The sequence below is a fragment of the Nansenia antarctica genome, assembly GCF_963989245.1.
Source record: "Nansenia antarctica genome assembly, chromosome: 1".
NCBI lineage: Eukaryota > Metazoa > Chordata > Actinopteri > Argentiniformes > Microstomatidae > Nansenia > Nansenia antarctica.
In genome coordinates this window covers 62,245,834-62,264,852 of record NC_137674.1, presented here as the reverse complement: position 1 = coordinate 62,264,852, position 19,019 = coordinate 62,245,834, and the positions used below count along the sequence as shown (strand labels likewise).

The 19,019-nt window shown below is 44.8% G+C and overlaps 1 protein-coding gene across 1 annotated transcript in view; it reads right to left on the bottom strand.

Moving 5' to 3' along the window:
- The window catches only part of vash2 (vasohibin 2), a gene marked incomplete at both ends in the record, with an annotated part of 31,073 nt that extends 12,937 nt beyond the window's left edge, over positions 1–18,136 (bottom strand). Inside the window, 4 exon segments of the mRNA XM_080543724.1 lie at positions 1,406–1,480; positions 2,031–2,087; positions 3,146–3,234; positions 17,810–18,136. Coding sequence (XP_080399850.1) covers positions 1,406–1,480; positions 2,031–2,087; positions 3,146–3,234; positions 17,810–18,136 — 548 coding nt within the window.
- Positions 18,137–19,019: the final 883 nt, after the last annotated feature.

Sequence of the window (19,019 nt, the reverse complement as noted above, 5' to 3'; positions counted from 1 at the left end):
ACAACCACCAGCCCTATGGTGATTACAGAGACTCTGTATCTCACTGTTAATGATGCATGACCTGAGGGAGTGTGTGAGCATATCAACTGGTGGTTTATCTTAGCATCTTAGCATTTTAGCATACAGACATGGGCTGGCTCTTTCATCAACGAGTCCCTCTTGGGCAGTTAACAGTGGAGATAATCACGCTTTTCCCAGGGAGGGTTGCCTGACGGACTGGAACCTCAGGATATGCCACGGGCCAGGAAAAAAACAACCTGGCACGGTGACAGATGCTTCCTCTGTTCTTTTTTTCCTTCTTTTTTTTGGTATCCTGCTGCAATGCCAATGTTGAAGAACCTAGGCCTAACAATTTTACTCTTGTGTACCCCTACATTGGATGTTATTAAAGCAATTCAGATTCAGAAGTGAGCCAAGGCTGTAGAGTGCAAGCCTGTATTCCAGATATGTATGGGCTTCATGTGATGAGAACGACATAGGAGCTGGCTAAAGTGCATGTATGTACAGTGTGACAATGGTGTTTCGAGAACATACATGTATGTTACTACATCTATAAATCACACGACTTTGCGAAAAACGAAGCACATACTCTACATGTACGGTATGACATGTACTATTGACAACCATAGTCATAGGAGGCTGGCTAAAGCACAAACACACACCCACACTTGTTCTCGCTCATGCGCACACGCACACTCACGCTCATATTCACACTCACACAATCAAACACACACACACACACACAAACACACACACACACACACACACAGGCATGTTACCAGACTAGCTGGGTGCTGGTCCAGCTGACCCAGAATAAGCCGGTGGCCCAGAAGGACAGGACAGATCACATCAGGAAGGAGGGATGTGACGGTAACTGGTAGTGAAAAGGCCCAGCAGACCTGCTGCTTTGGAAATGACAACACCAGCCACCGCCTAAAGTTTACTCCGACTGACGACCGATAGATAGATAGGCGAGGGGAAGTTGGGCTTTGAACTTGTTCAGACTCTTGTCTCCTAGCAACAGGGAGATCTCTGGGCCTCGGGACTTAGGCAGGGAACATTAGACCGACACGTCTCATTGATTTCAGGGTTTTCATCAGGGACCCTTCTGGCCTGTAATACTGAGAGCTCAATATGTGCTTGTGAGTGTGTGAGTGTGTGAGTGTGAGAGTGTGAGAGTGTGAGTGTGAGTGTGAGTGTGAGTGTGAGTGTGAGTGTGAGTGTGAGTGTGAGTGTGAGTGTGAGTGTGAGTGTGTGTGTGTGTGTGTGTGTGTGTGTGTGTGTGTGTGTGTGAGTGTGTGTGTGTGTGTGTGTGTGTGTGTGTGTATGTGTGTATGTGTGTGTGTGTGTGTGTGTGCGCGCGCGTGTTGTATCTCTGTGCCCGATAAAGACAATAAAAGGATACATTCCAAGGATGACAGCTTCAAGGCATTTGATTGGTAGAGATTCCCTGATCATCTCTCTCGCCGTCTCCATCAACCTGAGAGAAAACAGAGTGAAAATCTGATTAGATTAGTTAATGAGGTAATCTTTGATGCAACAGTCCAACATTGATTATACAGTGGCATTACATCATAACCACAGGATTATATCAAAGTCTCCTTCCGGGATTTGATTTCTAATATGCTGAATGCAAGTCAAAGACTAACACTGAGCTTGAGCCCTTTAACTATTATTTATCTGTGAAACTAAAAATATTCTGGCTGTCTTGGGAAACATTTGCTGGGAACACCCGTTTACTTATGTACTGTACTACAACGAAGGACAAAGTGACAGGGAACAGCTATTTCGAACTTGTGGTAAACTGGCCTATATAATTCTACAGACAAACGATGTGACCTTGGAGAGAAGAGGGACCTCTCTTTCTCTCTCTCCCAACTCTATGTTGTAGCAGTCTCGTAGCAGACATATAATAAAAGACGGCATAGACATGCCAAAGAAAATACCACAGGAATGGTCTTGGACAGACGCATACACGCACACACACACACACAAACACAAACAAAACACCGCCTCTGGGCCTCACTTACCCACACAATGGTCTGGTTTTTCTTATCTCAAAGAACTGAGTCCCTGTGTGGTTGTATCTGACAGAAGTTAAGGACCGGTTTGAACTTTGAAGGGCTCAGCAAGACTCAAGGGAGGGGTAAGAGGGGAATGATGGAGGTTTTGGAAATGTCAATGTTTATGTCCTCAAATGGTTGTACGCTGTACTCAATCTGTACCTAAACCTGTGTCTCAATGTCCAAGTTAAAGTATTTTTATAATATGTCACCTCTGTTTACCGGTGTGAAAGGTAACACAGCCCAGGGGGCACCTGTTGCCATGGTAGTTAGCGTACCTAAACTCTTTCCGCTCCAATCAAAACACATTTAATCAACCTGAGCACCCACCCACCCCTTGCCGTAGCCGTGAATAAACTAGTGTGACATGCGTCACTGATACGCAGAGAGGAGCTAGCGAACTAGCGCACATGAATGTGTAATGAGCTATAGGAGGACACTAGCTAGCTAACCAGAGCTGTAGGTTGGTGGGTTGCAAGCTCTGTGCTAACTAACTGTGCGCTCGCTTACAGGAATGTTAACTCTGTATGCTAGCTAGTCTCCCCCTTTAACTGTGTCGGAGTGAAACCATAAGATGATACAAGCTGAAAAAACAGGATAGGTGAAACCAATATGGTGGAAATATGTGGATCAGATACTTGATTCACTTTCACCAGTTTACCTCTTTTCAACAGTGCAGATGAGAGAGACAAGCCAAGGGAAGTAGGCATCTTTAAACGACATGTATTGAAACACTCAGTGTAGCCGACATATACGCTGTGGTCCACGGCATGGTCAGGTGGTTAGCTATGCTAACAGGAGCTGTGGCCCTGTTGTTGGAATACGTCCTTCCCTCCTCCCTTCTTTGAAGAATTCACTGATCTGACACGACTCGATTGGCGAAAGCAACGCAGTGAAAAATGCCGCTAAAACCGATCCGATCGTGTGAGATCAGTGTTTACTGCAATTAAAAGGAGGGAGGGAGGGAGGGAAGGACACACATTTTTTGGCTTCTCAGTGTGTTACATGAGCAGGGGGGGTGGGAGGGGCGATGGCAGGAGCAGTGGCTTGTGACAGGTTGCATCGCGGCAGGAAAAGGATACTGCAGAGTCTTCATGTAGTTCTGGATGGCCAGCAGCCAATCAGGGACGGACATGGAGGGCTTGAAGTTGGGGACCGATGGCACAGGATGCTGCAGGGATGACGAGAAAGAGAGAGAGAGTTAGAGGCATTCTGACGATGTTGCTATGTGGTCACATCAACATCGTTAGCCTCATAGCATAATTGCCTAAGTCATGCTTCACTTGTGGTCAGCCGAGCCATCTTTGTATGTAGTGTCAAAAATGCCAATGTCAAAGAGATGACTTGGGCAGATAGTGATTTTGGAATGTAACAAGCATTCTGATGGCATAGGCAATAATGCACAGTGAATCCGCAGTGTTAGGAGAGTAGAGTTAGGCAGATATCTAAATTTGGCCAAAATATGACTTTTATACTACGAGGCTAACAATATGACAACATTCAAGGTCTTTTCGGGACCTCTGTAGGACAGCAGCATCGGTGACTTACACTCTTCGTCATTTCATGGTCATGTCAACAACATATGCCGACATTCAACAATGTCTTACTAGCCACTAGCGTTGTGACATGTTGTTGATATGACCATGGAATGGAAAAGTGACAATCCCAACCGAAACCATGGTCTTGGTTGGTCAGAGGACAACGTTACTTCAGGTCTCTCACAATGGGCTGCTGTTTTGCTGTTTCACATGTGATACACACGGTCTTATTATTGGTAGAGCAGCAGCAGCAGCAACAGTCTAGTGACTAACAATAACAGCCAGGAACAGGCTAAGACTTCCTAATGACACACACTCTGGAATGTATGACACAGGAATGTAGCTGTAGCTGTAACATGTGTGAGGGGTGTTTTTATTACTGTATGCACCCTACCCCCATTGACTCAGTGACCAGATCTGTGTGTGTGTGTGTGTGTGTGTGTGTGTGTGTGTGTGTGTGTGTGTGTGTGTGTGTGTGTGTGTACAGGAAGTGGGCCCAGGGGACACAGTCATAACACCCATGTCATTTCCTATGAGTTTGCTTCCCCTCGTGTGGAGCTGCTTATCTGAGGAGTGTGGTCCTCTGCACAAAGGCAGTCCTACAGACCTCACAGTCATACAACCCTGAGCTTTATTAGGAAACTCTGAGAGTGGGAGAAGCAATGAGAGAGCAACACACAGACGAGAGGGGGAGATCTCCTTCTGAGGATGTCTTGGCTTCCAAGTTACTCCCAGTTTGGTCTGTTTCTGTTTCACAGACGAATCCATCAATCACACCCACGTACGGGCGCGCGCGCGCACACACACACACACACACTTTTGTTTCTGTGGTATCATTAGTCAACAGAGAACAATACAGTGAGTGGATCAAAGGGGTTGAGAGACAGAGAAACAGAGTGTGTGAGAGTGAGAATGTGTACGCCTGTCTCTGACTGTGTCAGTAAGGAGGGAGAAAGAAGGGAAGACCCAATCAATCAAGGTGAGTCTCTCTCTCTCTCTCTCTCTCTCTCTCTCTATTTTTAAAAGCATCATATCAAAGCTCTGCCAAATGTAAGCCATTAAAATTAATACAGCAGTCAGCAGCCCCGGGTCTTATTCCTCAATAATCCCTCACATATCATACACACGCTCACCGGCAGTCCTATCTCTCTCTCTCTCTCTCTCTCTCTCTCTCTCTCTCTCTCTCTCTCTCTCTCTCTCTCTCTCTCTCTCTCTCTCTCTCTCTCTCTCTCTCTCTCTCTCTCTCTCTCTCTCTCTCTCTCTCTCTCTCTCTCTCTCTCTCTCTCTCTCTCTCTCTCTCTCTCTCTCTCTCTCTCTCTCTCTCTCTCTCTCTCTCTCTCTCTCTCTCCTCTCCCTCCCACACACACACACACTCTTCTAGGCCAGATTGAAGATGGGGTGATTAATATTTCTCTCTCTCCCCCTCTCCCTCTGCAGAGGATGAGGTTAGGGGATGAAGAAGAGCAGTAGTGACTGAGGAGAGACCCCATCTTTCTCCCCCCAGTAACCAATACAATAGAATAGAAAATAATAGAAATGCAACCCTCTCCCTTGGTGCTTAGAACACAGTGATTAGAGGGAGAATTTAGCTCAGTGGTAAAGTGCTCCCAATTCAACCTTGTAATTCTCTGCCTGTCTGCTTACTAGCTCAGAGAACTACTGGAGCTGAGCAAGTGTGTGTGTGTGTGTTGAGGAGAGTGTGTGTGTGTGCATGCGTGTGTGTGCATGCGTGTGTGTGCGTGAGCGTGAGCGTGCGTGCATGCGTGCAGAGTGAAATGGAGAAGTTGTGGTGGTGGTGGTGGAGGAGGAGAAGAAGGCTTTGAAATGTCTAACTTGATTGGATTCCAACCAGAGCTGTAAGTAGGATGGCACTGACACCCGATCTCACAGACTAACGCTGACTATGCATTAGTCAGAGGCATTATGTGGTCCTCACATGTGGTGCAGAGGGAAGTGAAAGATAACAAAAAAGAAAGACGTTCTCCCCCTTATCACTCCCCGTCTCATCTCATATTTTTCCATTTCTACCACCTCTTTTTCCCTCTGTCCCATCTTTTTTTCCCTTTCTCGCTCACTCCCCCGCCCTCTCTCTCTGTCATCTTTTTCAGTCCCTCCCTCCATGGCCAGTTGTCCCCCTCTCTCGCCTGCGTCTGTTCCCCAGCTGTAGAGAGGTCACGTGGGGGTAAAACTTTCTGTCTGCACCCAGTGCCGTGGGTCAAATCTAACCGTACCTCCCTGGGGACACTACTGAAACTGAGAGGAAAGAGGGAGAGGGAGAGAGAGCGAGAGAGAGAGGGAGCGAGAGAGCAAGAGCAAGAGAGAGAGAGAGAGAGAGAGAGAGAGAGAGAGAGAGAGAGACAGTCTGGATGTGACCAGCCAGCCACCAACCACCCTGGGCATTTGTCTCCTTCAAGGAAGACAGTTGGTGTTTGGTCAGCGAGCGACGGTCTATCTTTAGAACATGATATCCTGAGAGATCTTCATGTGATGTGGCCTACATGTAAGCGGAGCCTGGTACAGTATGTGCTTAGGCCGCCTCCTGTGACACACATGACAAGACAATGCTAGTCATAGACGCTGGCTAAAGCACACCCAGACCTGGAGCCAGGATACGTAGCCTAGTACAGAGCGTCTGTGTCTATCAGCCTACAGCTAACCTGAAACGTTCGCTTGAAAGTTTTCCCACAGGTCTACAGTTGAGGCCAAAATTATTAGCCCCCCAGGAATTATGGAACATTTTCCTAAAATTCTTCCCAATGTTTGCAGCATTGATAAAACTTTATATAATCAAACATTCACCAGTGCTATTTATTAGCTTTTGGTACATTTTGGAATATAAAATAAGTTTGTAGGCTTGCTTTATATCAAATATAGTGAAAAATGGGGTGGTCAAAAATATTAGCCCCCATGTGAATATTTGCTTTAAAAACACACCTAAGCAACCAATCAGATTTCAAACCACACCTGTACAGTCAATTGGCTTCCTAACAACACCTGAGCATTCAATTAGCATAAAAGGACTCCAAGAAACAGGGCACTTGAACACATTATTGAGAGGGACTATACTACTACTCTTACTCACCATGCCAAAGACAAAGGAAATCAGTCTTGAGCTCAGAAAGAATATAGTGGAGGCTCATGATAAGGCAGAAGGCTACACTGCCATTTCCAAGCGTCTCAATGTCTAGAACCGCTGTACGTTGCATCATTGCTACGTAAGTACAAGGAGACAAATTCTGTAAGAAACAAACCTGGGGCGTGGTCGAAAGCTCAAGATTTCAAGAACTCTGGAGAGGAAAATAGTCAGAGATCTCAGCAAGACACCAAGGACATCTGCCAAGATGATTGTTGCTGACCTGGCTTCTTCTGGAGTTGATGTTTCAAGGAACACAGTTGTGAGGGCTCATCATCGTGGTGGGCTTCAGGGCCATTGTCCCAAAAGAACCCCTTTACTCAAAGAGCTGCACATCAGAGTCAGACTGAGGTTTGCCCGTGAACATTTGAAAGGTAAAGATGAGTTTTGGAAGTCTGTGGTTTGGTCTGATGAGACTAAACTGGAACTGATTGGGCACATGGATGTTGCTGTCTGGCGAAGAAAGGGAGAGGCCTTCAACCCTAAGAACACAGTTCCCACAGTTAAACATGGTGGTGGGAGCATCATGCTGTGGGGCTGTTTTGCAGCCTCAGGCACAGGGAGCCTTGTTGGGTGCATGGCATCATGAAAAAAGAAAACGATGTTGACATTTTGAGTGATAATATGAAGAAATCTGCTCTTAGTCTAGGCTCAGGTCGTCACTGGGTCTTCCAACAAGACAATGACCCAAAGCATACATCAATACATTGGTCCAACAGTTCCTAAAGGACACCAAAACCAAGGTCCTGGAGTGGCCCGCACAGAGCCCAGATCTCAATCCTATTGAGAATCTGTGGCGGGTGCTCAAAGTGAATGTCCATGCTCGGAAACCGACGCAGTTTGGACCAGCTGGAACCATTTGCAATGGAAGAATGGGCCAAAATCCCTAGAGAGAATCCCTCGTGTTCACTGACCACCATGTTTGGAGCTACGTAAAATGCACACTGACGTGACTATGAGGTGTGTACGGTATTGAGGCATAGAGGAGGGCTTCTGGTTCTTAAAGCCTGGTTTGTTCTGTGTAAATCAAAAGCTTTCGGAGACAATTAGGTTACAGGAGATTATCCTGGACTCCAAATCCTAGAGGATTATTGTGCTCCAAACACCCTCCGATTAATCAGGAAAAGGGTGATGTGATGTGGCACCATGGTTCGGGCAGGGGTGTTCCCCACGACTGACATGGTGGCATACAACAGTGGAGGCTAGTGGAGGCCGAAATCGGAAGGACCGGCTCATTGGAATGCATGGAACGGAATAGGTAATGGCTCGTTCCTCATTCTATTCCATGCATTCCGATGAGCCTGACCTTTTCGATTTCAGCCTCTCCTGGGGCCTCAATCATAAAACTGCGCGTAGGATTGACGTGAAAAGGTTGCGTACGTACGAAGGACAGAAAGTTTACTCACAAAAATATTCAGCTTTATTACACAGTGCGTATGCACGTCCCAGGCCAGTTTCCCTTTATAAATTACAATCTAAATTTTGCGCACGTGAGCGAGCGTCTTGTCCCACCCTTTTAACGCCCATAGTTGTCTTGGCGCAAATTTGAGAAATCTATTACCCATTTCATTAAGTATGCCCACGAGTCAGTCCCAGTGTCAAAATGACATCTCCATGGCAATTTTGAATATCAGGTCCCTATCTAACAAAAAAACATTTATCATAAATGAGCTCATTTGTGATAGAAAACTCGACTGCATGCTACTCACAGAAACCTGGCTAGATACAAATGGAGCAGCAGCCCTTATTGAGGCATCTCCCCCCAACTACAGTTTTTTCCAATCAATCAGAAATGGAAAAAAGGGGGGAGGAACAGCTACCATAGCTTCAAATAACCTAAACTGCAGGAGCATATCCTTTGATATATTCTCCTCCTTTGAATATCATGCCACAGTTATGGCATGCCAACCACCTATTCTTACGGTAACTGTATACAGGCCGCCGAAACCAGCCCCTACCTTCCTACCTGACTTCTCTGAGTTCCTATCCATTATCCATCCCAACTATGATAGGATTATTATCACTGGTGATTTTAACTTTCATGTTGATAATGAGGCTGACTTGAGGGCTAGGGAATTTATTGACCTCTTGGAATCTATGGATTTTGTCCAACATGTCAATGAACCCACTCACAATCATGGCCATACCCTTGATCTTGTGATTACAAAGGGTCTTGAGGTCTCAATATCAGGTATCAGCGACCTGGCCCTCTCTGACCATTTCTGTATTTTCTTTACCATTGTAACACGTAAAGCTGAAAGCAATGCTGAACGTGTTGTTAAAAAACGTTATCTTACCCCTGCAGTGGCTGAACATTTCAAAGCTTTAATGAACAGTAATCACACAACTCCGACGTTATGTGAAAACGACTTAGTAATTACCTTTAACAATAAAGTAAAAATGGCCCTAGACTCCCTGGCACCTACCAAACCAAAAAAGGTTGGAGCCAAGAGGAGAGCACCATGGCGAAACAGTGAAATAAATCTCTTAAAGAGAACATGTAGAAAAGCAGAGCGCAGATGGAGAAAGAGCAAACTACAGATTGATCAGAATATTTTTAAAGAACATCTATCTGCCTTTAACCTGGCAATGCGAAATGCTAGAAAAAATCACTTCTCAAAGATAATATCTACAAACAAGAATAACCCCAGGGTCTTGTTCTCGACAATTGATTGCCTTGTAAACCCTGCTCCTAGGACTCTAGACGGCGCAGCCTCTGTCACCAAATGCGAGGAATTTGCAGCCCACTTCAGGGATAAGATAACAAATATTAGAATGTGTATTACTCAGGAAAGACTAGGTTTGTGTAGCACCACAGATCCGCCACCACAGAACATGACTATGAGCATGTTCACCATGATTAGTACGGAAACATTAGGTAAAATTGTGTCACAGCTTAAACCGTCTACGTGTCCTCTTGACCCTATTCCTACCACCTTTTTTAAGGACATTTTTGAATCTGTGTCTGATGACATACTAGGCATTGTAAATCACTCCCTACTTAAAGGGATATTTCCAGCGGCGCTAAAAACTGCCCTGGTTAGACCCACCCTGAAGAAAAGTAACCTAGATCCTTCTGATCCAAAAAACTGTAGACCAATATCCAATCTCACTTTTCTAAGCAAAATTTTAGAAAAGGCAGCGTATAGACAGCTTCATGAATTCTTAGTCCTAAATAATAGGTATGACCCACTTCAGTCAGGTTTCCGATCATACCACAGCACAGAAACCGCTTTGCTTATGGTAACTAATGACCTTAGGATAAATGCAGACTCGAAAAAACTCTCGATTCTTGTACTCTTAGACTTAAGTGCAGCCTTTGATACGGTAGACCACTCCATACTTATTGAGAGACTTGAAAACTGGGTTGGCCTCTCAGGTCCGGTCTTAAACTGGTTCAGGACTTACCTGGCTGACCGAGATTACTTTGTAGCCCTTGGTGACCATAAGTCAAAAAATTATAGCACAACCTGTGGAGTTCCCCAGGGGTCCATTTTAGGACCGTTGCTTTTTAGCCTATACATGCTACCCCTCAGTTCTGTTATCAAGAAGCATAGCGTTAACTACCACAGCTATGCTGACGACACTCAGCTTTATATCTCAGTAACTCCCAACGACTACAATATGATCGACCACCTGATAGACTGTATTGCCGATATTAATATTTGGATGACACAAAACTTTCTCCAACTCAATCAAGAAAAAACAGAGGTATTGATCATTGGCGAGAAAACTGGGAGAGAGAAATTATCTGCACACTTGAAAACACTAGCTCTTAACACTAAGTGTCAGGCCAGGAATCTTGGTGTCATAATTGACCCAGATCTACATTTTGAAACTCATATTAATAACACTATTAAAACATCCTTCTACCATCTAAGAAACATCACTAAGGTACAATCATTTCTCTCCCAGGCAGACACTGAAAAATTAATGCATGCGTTTGTTACTAGTAGGCTAGATGACTGTAATGCTCTCCTGACAGGTCTCCCCAAAAAAATGATAAATAGACTACAAATGGTTCAAAATGCTGCTGCTCGTGTCCTTACTAGGACCAAACGGAGAGCGCACATCACACCTGTCTTGAGATCACTACACTGGCTCCCTGTCAGTCATAGAATAGACTTTAAGATCCTTTTACTAGTTTATAAATCACTTCACTGTGATGCACCCAATTACATGGTGGACATGCTCATAAGATACACACCAGCTAGACCCCTACGGTCTAGTGGCACGGAACTTTTAATAGTGCCAGAGGCTAGGACAAAGAGATTTGGAGGATCAGCTTTTAGCATATATGCTCCTAGATTGTGGAACACCCTACCTGAGGGCCTGAGGTTGTCTAAAACTCAGGACATTTTTAAGCGTGACCTCAAAACCTACTTATTCAATGTCGCCTTTTGATACTAAGGGAGACATTGGACATTATAGAACTAGGATCACTAGGCCATTACACCATACTCGTGTTTTTGAGATTTGTGTTGACAGGAAAATGGACCCGGGTGCTGATGAGGCACTGTCAGCTCCAAATAGCACCTAGAGCAGTACTGGAACCGGTACAAGGGTGTACCAGGACCACCATCAGGTTGTATTGCTGTCATCTTTATTGTCTCTATTGTGTTGTTGCATCATAACTGTGCTTAAGTTTCTCTTTTGGCAGGACCTGTGACCATACTGGATGCAGAACGATGCAAATACAACACAAAATTTATGGACAGTGTGTACGCCGATAATATGCAAGGAATTTTTCCTGGATACATGGTGTACAGGTTTTTGCCCTTGCTTGCTTGCTTTGTGCCGGTGGTCCTGGCCTCCCCTGGGGGACCGCTGGGTACTGGTAAGCAAACTGGCTAGTAGTCGCTCTATTGGTAGAGGGCTGCAAGGGAATTTTTCCTGGCTACATAGTATACAGGTTTTTTACTTTTGCCTGCTCGCGGCTCTGTCAGTATTGATTGATTGATTGACTGATTGACTGAACATTTTCATTGTGTGAAGCGCATTGAGTTGCATCTTGTAAGAAATGCGCTATACAAATAAAATTTGATTTGATTTGATTTGATTACAATAAAGGCAAATCCCGACAGAAAGGCTAAAAAAAGACATTTCACCCAGTGAAATTCTGCACAACAGTTCTGCGCAACGAACATGTGATAGCCATATGAAACTGTGCACTCGTATCTGCCCCACTGAGGCATCGAAAAAGGCATCAGTTGAAACTTAATTTGTCCTACTGTTCACCTTATTATTTATGAGAATACATTTCCTAACATGCAAGTATTGTTTAATAATTACAGATCCAATTAAATATGTTTTAAATAGGGATGCTCCGATTTATCGGCCACCGATTTAAATCGGCCGATTTCACACCAAATGACTCGATCGGTGATCGGCAAAAATGGCCGATCGCAAAAACCGTTTTTTTTTTTTTTTTTTTTCCTGGGGAAGACAGATAACTGAACAGAAAACATAGGAGGACGTAACAGTATGTAAACCATGAAGGCCACGTTTATGATGTCTTTTATACAGCCATATCGACTGACTTGGGCTTCAGGCCAGGGGCGGCGCTAGGGGGTGGCTACTTGGGCTCAAGCCCCGGATGTTTTCTGAAAAGCCCCGAATGTTTTACTTTAAAAAATTAAAAATAAAAATAAAAATAAAAAACTCTCGTGAGTAACGTGCAGTACCGGAGTCCAACAGAGAGGCAGCAGCTGCGCGACATTAGCCTGCGTACTGCGTAGCCTGCCCTGCCCTGAAGAAGACGTGATCTCAATCAGTGCCTGACTTTGTAAGCATGGATATCCCAAAGTTGTTTTCAACAAAACAAGCGCCAAGAACTGTTGCAGCAGCAGTATCAGCAGCTGACAACAATGACATCACCAGCAGTGATGACATAGATGATGTTTCAGGTTTGTGAATCTTATTAGAAAGGTGACTGACTCACTGACACTACTTTTCCGGTTTGCTAATGCTAGCTGGCTATCATAACATAACGTTATGTTTATAATGAAAATGAAACATAGCAAGGTACTGTTACGGTACATGGTAAGAAATCAAACAAAGGATAATACTTATACAAATAAAGTGAATAACAGGCTGATAGTCTTTGATATCTGCACTCTGGTTGACTGAGTAACAAGTGAAAAAGAATGATGTAACGTTAATGTTACAGCTAGTAAACATGAAGTAACCACATTAAGTATGCCCTTATGGTAGTATGTATGTATACAGAACATGACTCAAATCTATCCTAAGATGTAACGCTAACTAACTAAGTTTGTTTAATGTCCCAGGGGGGATTTGATTTCACAGTACTATACACAGGCCAACAATACATGTAATATATCGTCATATAACACAGGACAAGACAATCAATACAATATAAGTGGTGAGCCCAGAGTCTGCCCTGATATACATACTGTAACATAACTAGCCTCAGCCCATCAATAGGGATGCTCCGATTTATCGGCCTCCGATTTAAATCGGCCGATTTCACTCCAAATGACTCGATCGGTGATCGGCAAAAATGGCCGATCGCAAAAACCGATTTTTTTTAAATTATTTTTATTTTTATTTTTTCCCTGGGCAAGACAGATAACTGAACAGAAAACATAGGAGGACGTAACAGTATGTAAACCATGAAGGCCACGTTTATTATGTCTTTTATACAGCCATATCGACTGACTTGGGCAGGGGTCCCCAAACTACGGCCCGCGGGCCGAACACGGCCCACCCCCACACTTGGACCGGCCCTTTGAACAACGTGTAATTTCTAACTGCAATTGCGGCATTGCACCGACGTGGTGGCGGGGGCGCTGTTTCGCAAATAATACATTTCCACCATAAATTGATGCAGAAAGGGCACAAATTGCATCTAAATTCACCAGAATGCAAGAAATTAAGTGTTTGATGCTCGTTTAAGGACCCCCAGACAGCCCTGCTTCTGGTCCCCCCGTGTATGATGAGGGTCCTCCCTCAAGTATCAGACTGTAAAACTGATTATATTTCATTGACATATCACTATAGGTATAAATTCCATCCAAATTCAACTGTTTAGACTTTGCTTGCATCCACCAGTGCTCTCCTGCGCGCAATTGCTTTGCGCAACCGCCTCCATTCCACTCCGTTCCATATTATTTTATGTTAGAGACCAACCCAGGCCCCCCATCACAGAAAGGAAAAATGATGTGGCCCTCACAGAAAAAAGTTTGGGGACCCCTGGACTTGGGCTTCAGGCCCTAACTGGGTGATAGGCCAGACCTTTACTATGCCATAAAAATGGGTCTGCGTTTGCTTGGTGCCTAATGGATCACAACTTTTGTCTAAAAAGCAAAAAATATGTAGGCTATCCAGTCAGTAGGCCTACAGTTATGTATTTAAAAAAAAATCGGTATCGGTATCGGTTGATCTTGAGGAAAAGAATCGGTGATCGGTATCGGCCCCAAAAATCCAGATCGGAGCATCCCTACCCATCAATTCTGTAATTCTATACAAATATAAATGATGGTGACTGACGTGTGTGTGTGTGTGTGTGTGTGTGTGTGTGTGTTTACTGTCTATTTTGTAATACAGCCTTTTGTCCGCTTTAAGGTGGTGGTAAGTTGAAGGTTGAAGGCAAAAAAATTCTCACATTATATTCGCCCTCTGGGCTAAGCCCCGGATCCCCTACAATCCTTAATCCGCCTCTGCTTCAGGCCCTAACTGGGTGATAGACCAGACCTTTACTATGCCATAAAAATGGGTCTGCGTTTGCTTGGTGCCTAATGGATCAAAACTTTTGTCTAAAAAGCAAAAAATATGTAGGCTATCCAGTCAGTAGGCCTACAGTTATGTATTTTTTTTAATATCGGTATCGGTTGATCTTGAGGAAAAAAATCGGTGATCGGTATCGGCCCCAAAAATCCAGATCGGAGCATCCCTAGTTTTAAAAGATTCCCGTTTATAAATGAGGCCCCGCTATGTGGCAGTTCCCCCAGACACAAACATGACCCTCTTCCTGGACTAGGCTTAAATCACAAGTTTCAATTGAAGTTCTCCATGACAATGAGTTTTAGGGGGTGTTCTCACTAGAACATGTGCTTCACTTGAAACAGAGTTTAGGATAAAGTTTGCTTTGCTCTGCGTCGTTTGGAGCGGTTAGAACGCGCATTCGAAGTAACTCCCGGAGCAAATACCCGTCGGATGCTCCGCTTGAAAAGGGTGGTTTCGCTTCGGTTAGAAACGACGCATTCATCACTTTGCTTCGCTTCGCTTTTGGTGAGAACGCTGCCCGAGGCAGTCCATAGGAAAACAACAGCACAGGCGTGTTGATCTGGATAAGAGAGGGACTACGGGCAATTTTCAATTTTTCTGACCAATCAACTACCACATCTGTTGCTTCGATTGCGTATATGTTACTTCGTTTACATGAAGGGCTGTGACTGTGAGAACGCAAATCAGAGAAATAATTAATGCAACAATGTTGCGAACTCATCCACTTGCTCCGGGTCTCGATTCAGACTTTCATGTGAGAACATGACCTTAGTCTAGGACGAGGCTCAACGTAGATCTGGGAAACCAGCCCTCTGTGTTAGGAGAAGAGTCAGATCCGTTTGTCCCTTCAACTGACATGCCATATTGATGGGACAATTTGGCTTTACATAATCATTCCGAACAGAGTCAACAGAATAATCCACCTTATCCTCATCTCCTAATGCAGGATGATGAGACGTGGTTTGAGTACATCTCTGACTTGGTGACTCAGACACGATGTGTTTCATATGTAAGGAAGCATATCAATATGATATAGAAATCTGATGATCTGTGCAGCCCTTCTGAAACGTAGGCAAACTTAAATGCAATCAGTCTTAGCTTAGTTTGCAGGCAGGGCAATAAACACAGGCTTAACTTCTGGACTGTGACTCTCTCTCTTTTCTCTCTCTCTCTCTCTCTCTCTCTCTCTCTCTCTCTCTCTCTCTCTCTCTCTCTCTCTCTCTCTCTCTCTCTCCTGTCTCTCTCTCTCTCTCTCCTCTCTCTCCGCTCTCTCTCTCCTACTACACACACAGGAGCGGAGCTCCACTGCAGTGCTGGCCTGCCTCCTCTAAACACTCTCAACACAAGCGCTGGCCTCGAGGTCATCCTGAGGTGCCTTAACTCTCACTGTTTAATCCGCTTATTGGGTTAGCCCAGCTAAACCTGGCCATCAGCCTACACCTGTACAGGTACGTGGAGATCACAGGCCCGGTCACAGTCAAGTGTGACTCGATATATATAGGTCACTGAGACATCCGGTGCTTTAGATAACTGATAACTGACTCTACCACTTTGGGTCTAGCAGAACAAGGGTAGGTTACAGTACTTCAATCCAATTAATTAATTATAATTAATAATAATTTTGCCATTTAGCAGACGCTTTTATCCAAAGCGACTTACAATTACGAATTACAGAGACATTCCCCCTGGAGTAACTGAGGGCTAAGTGCCTTACCCAAGGGCACACTAGTAGTGGTGTGGCTTCAGGCGGGATTTGAACTCACAACCTTCCGATCCCAAGTCCAACTCACTATCCACTAGACCACCACTACCCCCAATTAATGGAACACATCATTCATATCATTCAGGCTGGAGGCACTATGGCTGTGGAACACATGTCTTTTTGTTTATCCTTGTGTGGTGCTGGCTCGGATGTTTTCCTTTCATGTTGGCTTTTTCAGCACTGTTTCAGCCAACATGGTAGATGTGTATCCAGGCTAGCCCAGCTCAGCTCAGCTCAGTTTGGCTCTGTAGTGTATGGTCCTCTGCGGCTCAGTTGGTAGAGCATGGCGTTAACAACGCTTAGGTTGTGGGTTCGATTCCAAAATGTATGCACTCACTGCAATGTAAGTCGCTTTGTATAAAAGTGTCAGCTCAATTGAATATTTAGTGTGAATTAGCCTAGGGTATAGTTGAGTTGTCTCAGCACAAGCTAATAAAGCCTAGGTTACTTGTTTTCTAAAGTGTATAATGTTGTCTCAACTCAAAGAGCACTAGAAGTCTGCTCCAGTGGTAGATACACTCTGAACATAAACTTATTCCTAACACTGTCACTCTGTGACCCAATATTTACTACATCAGTGTTACTGCACAGAAAGTTGATGTGTTACCAAATAATTTCTCACAACCCCAAATTGACATCAATAATTTCCTGTGACCCCCCAACAACTTGATTGTGGGCTATGCCAACACATAGGCCTAATACTGATGTCCAAGTGTATTCTTTCACCTAAAAGATACTCTAATCGGTTGGATTTCAATCCCAAACACCACAATATAGGCTACAGGTGCAATACATACACAATGTTTGTCTAGTTTATCAATTCATAGAGGTTTGTTTGATTTTCCCGACCCCACGCTTGGGAACTGCTATGTTAGTGATACTAATACCTTCTGCTCTGGTCATAGTTACAATAACCACATGGAAAACAAAGATGTGTGTGTGTGTACTGTCATAGCTATGGGCTATTTATAGGGACATGTACGATACTGAATGTGCTACAGGGCTTGGCATCATGGTCATCCCATGCGCTAATTGCTGTTGCCCAATTAGTGATGGTCTACAGTCTCCTTTTTCTCAGCAGACCCACACCAGTGCAGACAGAAAGACAGACAGACGCAGGCAGGCAGGTAGGCAGACAGACACAGACACAGACAGAGCTCTCAGCTCTCACCATTGAGCTCTGCCTGTGACACAGTGTTTCAGATATGTCTGTACATACAGAGGTCTGTCTGTTTGACCTGAGTGGCCGCTGATGAAATCACACACACAATGTAGAGTCCTGTGTGAGGCCAGGGCTAGGCGCAGGGGGGGGCATAGTCTGCATGCCACAACACACTCCATTCCTCTACAGGACAATTACGTGAATCAATGACTAGAGACTCTCAGGAGAAAATCTAATGGAGTTCATTCTGCTATTGTCCTGACTTTGACTTTGACTGCTGATGAGGTCAATGTATCTGTGTTGGTTGGTTGTTACATGGTAATTGGCTAAAATAAAGGACAGGACAAAAATCCACTATTAGACCTTTAGAAAGGGAAAGCTTTTTAGGGGTAGCCTACTTACTCTGGGAAGGTATGCGGCATTCCTTATTTTGTTAACCATTTCTTGTCCGTCGGGGTGTACTTTGGCAACATGAGTCCACATTCTCTCCCAGGTGACACCTTCAATGGGGAAACCAGTCCTGTTCACGTAAAACAGCACACCTCCATCCTTCTCCTCCTCCTCTCCGGATGAGCGCCCGGTGTTGTTGGCCGTGCCGACCGACAGAGAGGCGGACTCGGCAGCACCCGGGCTCGAGTTGCAGTAGGTGCTGGTGCTTTTGGACCGGCCGTGTCTGTGTCCCGTCTTAGTGGAGGACGAGCAGGTGGTCGCGGCGTTCGGTCCGGTCATTGTTCAAGTGTAAAGAGGGGGGGGGGGGGGGGGGGGACTAGGCAGATGGTAGCCCGTAGTGATTCCCCTGGCTATAGGCAATCTGGCTCAGAACATGTTGCACTGTCCACTTCTCCTGCACCTCGACCTATACATACCCACGATATTGATCTCGTCTAAATAAATTAAATAAAGTATCGTTGACATGGATCAAGCTTGGCTTCGTAAGAAATCCAGCAGAAAAAAATGTATGCATTCCACAACGATCTATCCTTCAGCAGGAGGTTCCTATCATCTGTACCCATGAAAGAAATCACAAGGGCTCGGGGGGGAAATAGCAAGAAATCAAACCGCAGAGCATTGCTCCTTAAAAAATACCGCAATGTGTAACCGTGGTCCATTCATAAGAAGGTAGCTGGCTTGTTGATCACCGAGGCATAGTGACGGTCCGGCTCGTTGTAACTTCAACACTGAGGGGGCGATCTGACTCCCACAGCTCCAGATGATGGTGATGACCTCTGCATTCCTTTCGGTTCCGTTCGTAATCTACATGTTGCCTGAATATTCCGTTTACCTCTTCGAAATCTTCGTCCTCGTGATGTAACGCCTCTTTAGTAGTTTAATCCATCACATGGTTAATCGTATGGATACATGATTCCACTATGTTGTTCTCTATCGTAACCCCGGCAGCCGGCCACGTTCTGAGTGATTTCATTGGCTGCAGCAACAAAGAGGGGCGGACTTAACTAGCCTTCAGACCAAATAAGGAAGCAGCGACGTGCAGGCATTGGTGGTGGTAGCGGATAAGGGCGTCAACAAGTGAAATTTGCAACAAATGGGATTTCTTTTTCTGGCCACTGGGAATTGTTATGGTCGATACTTTTTAAAGTGATATCGTAATGTT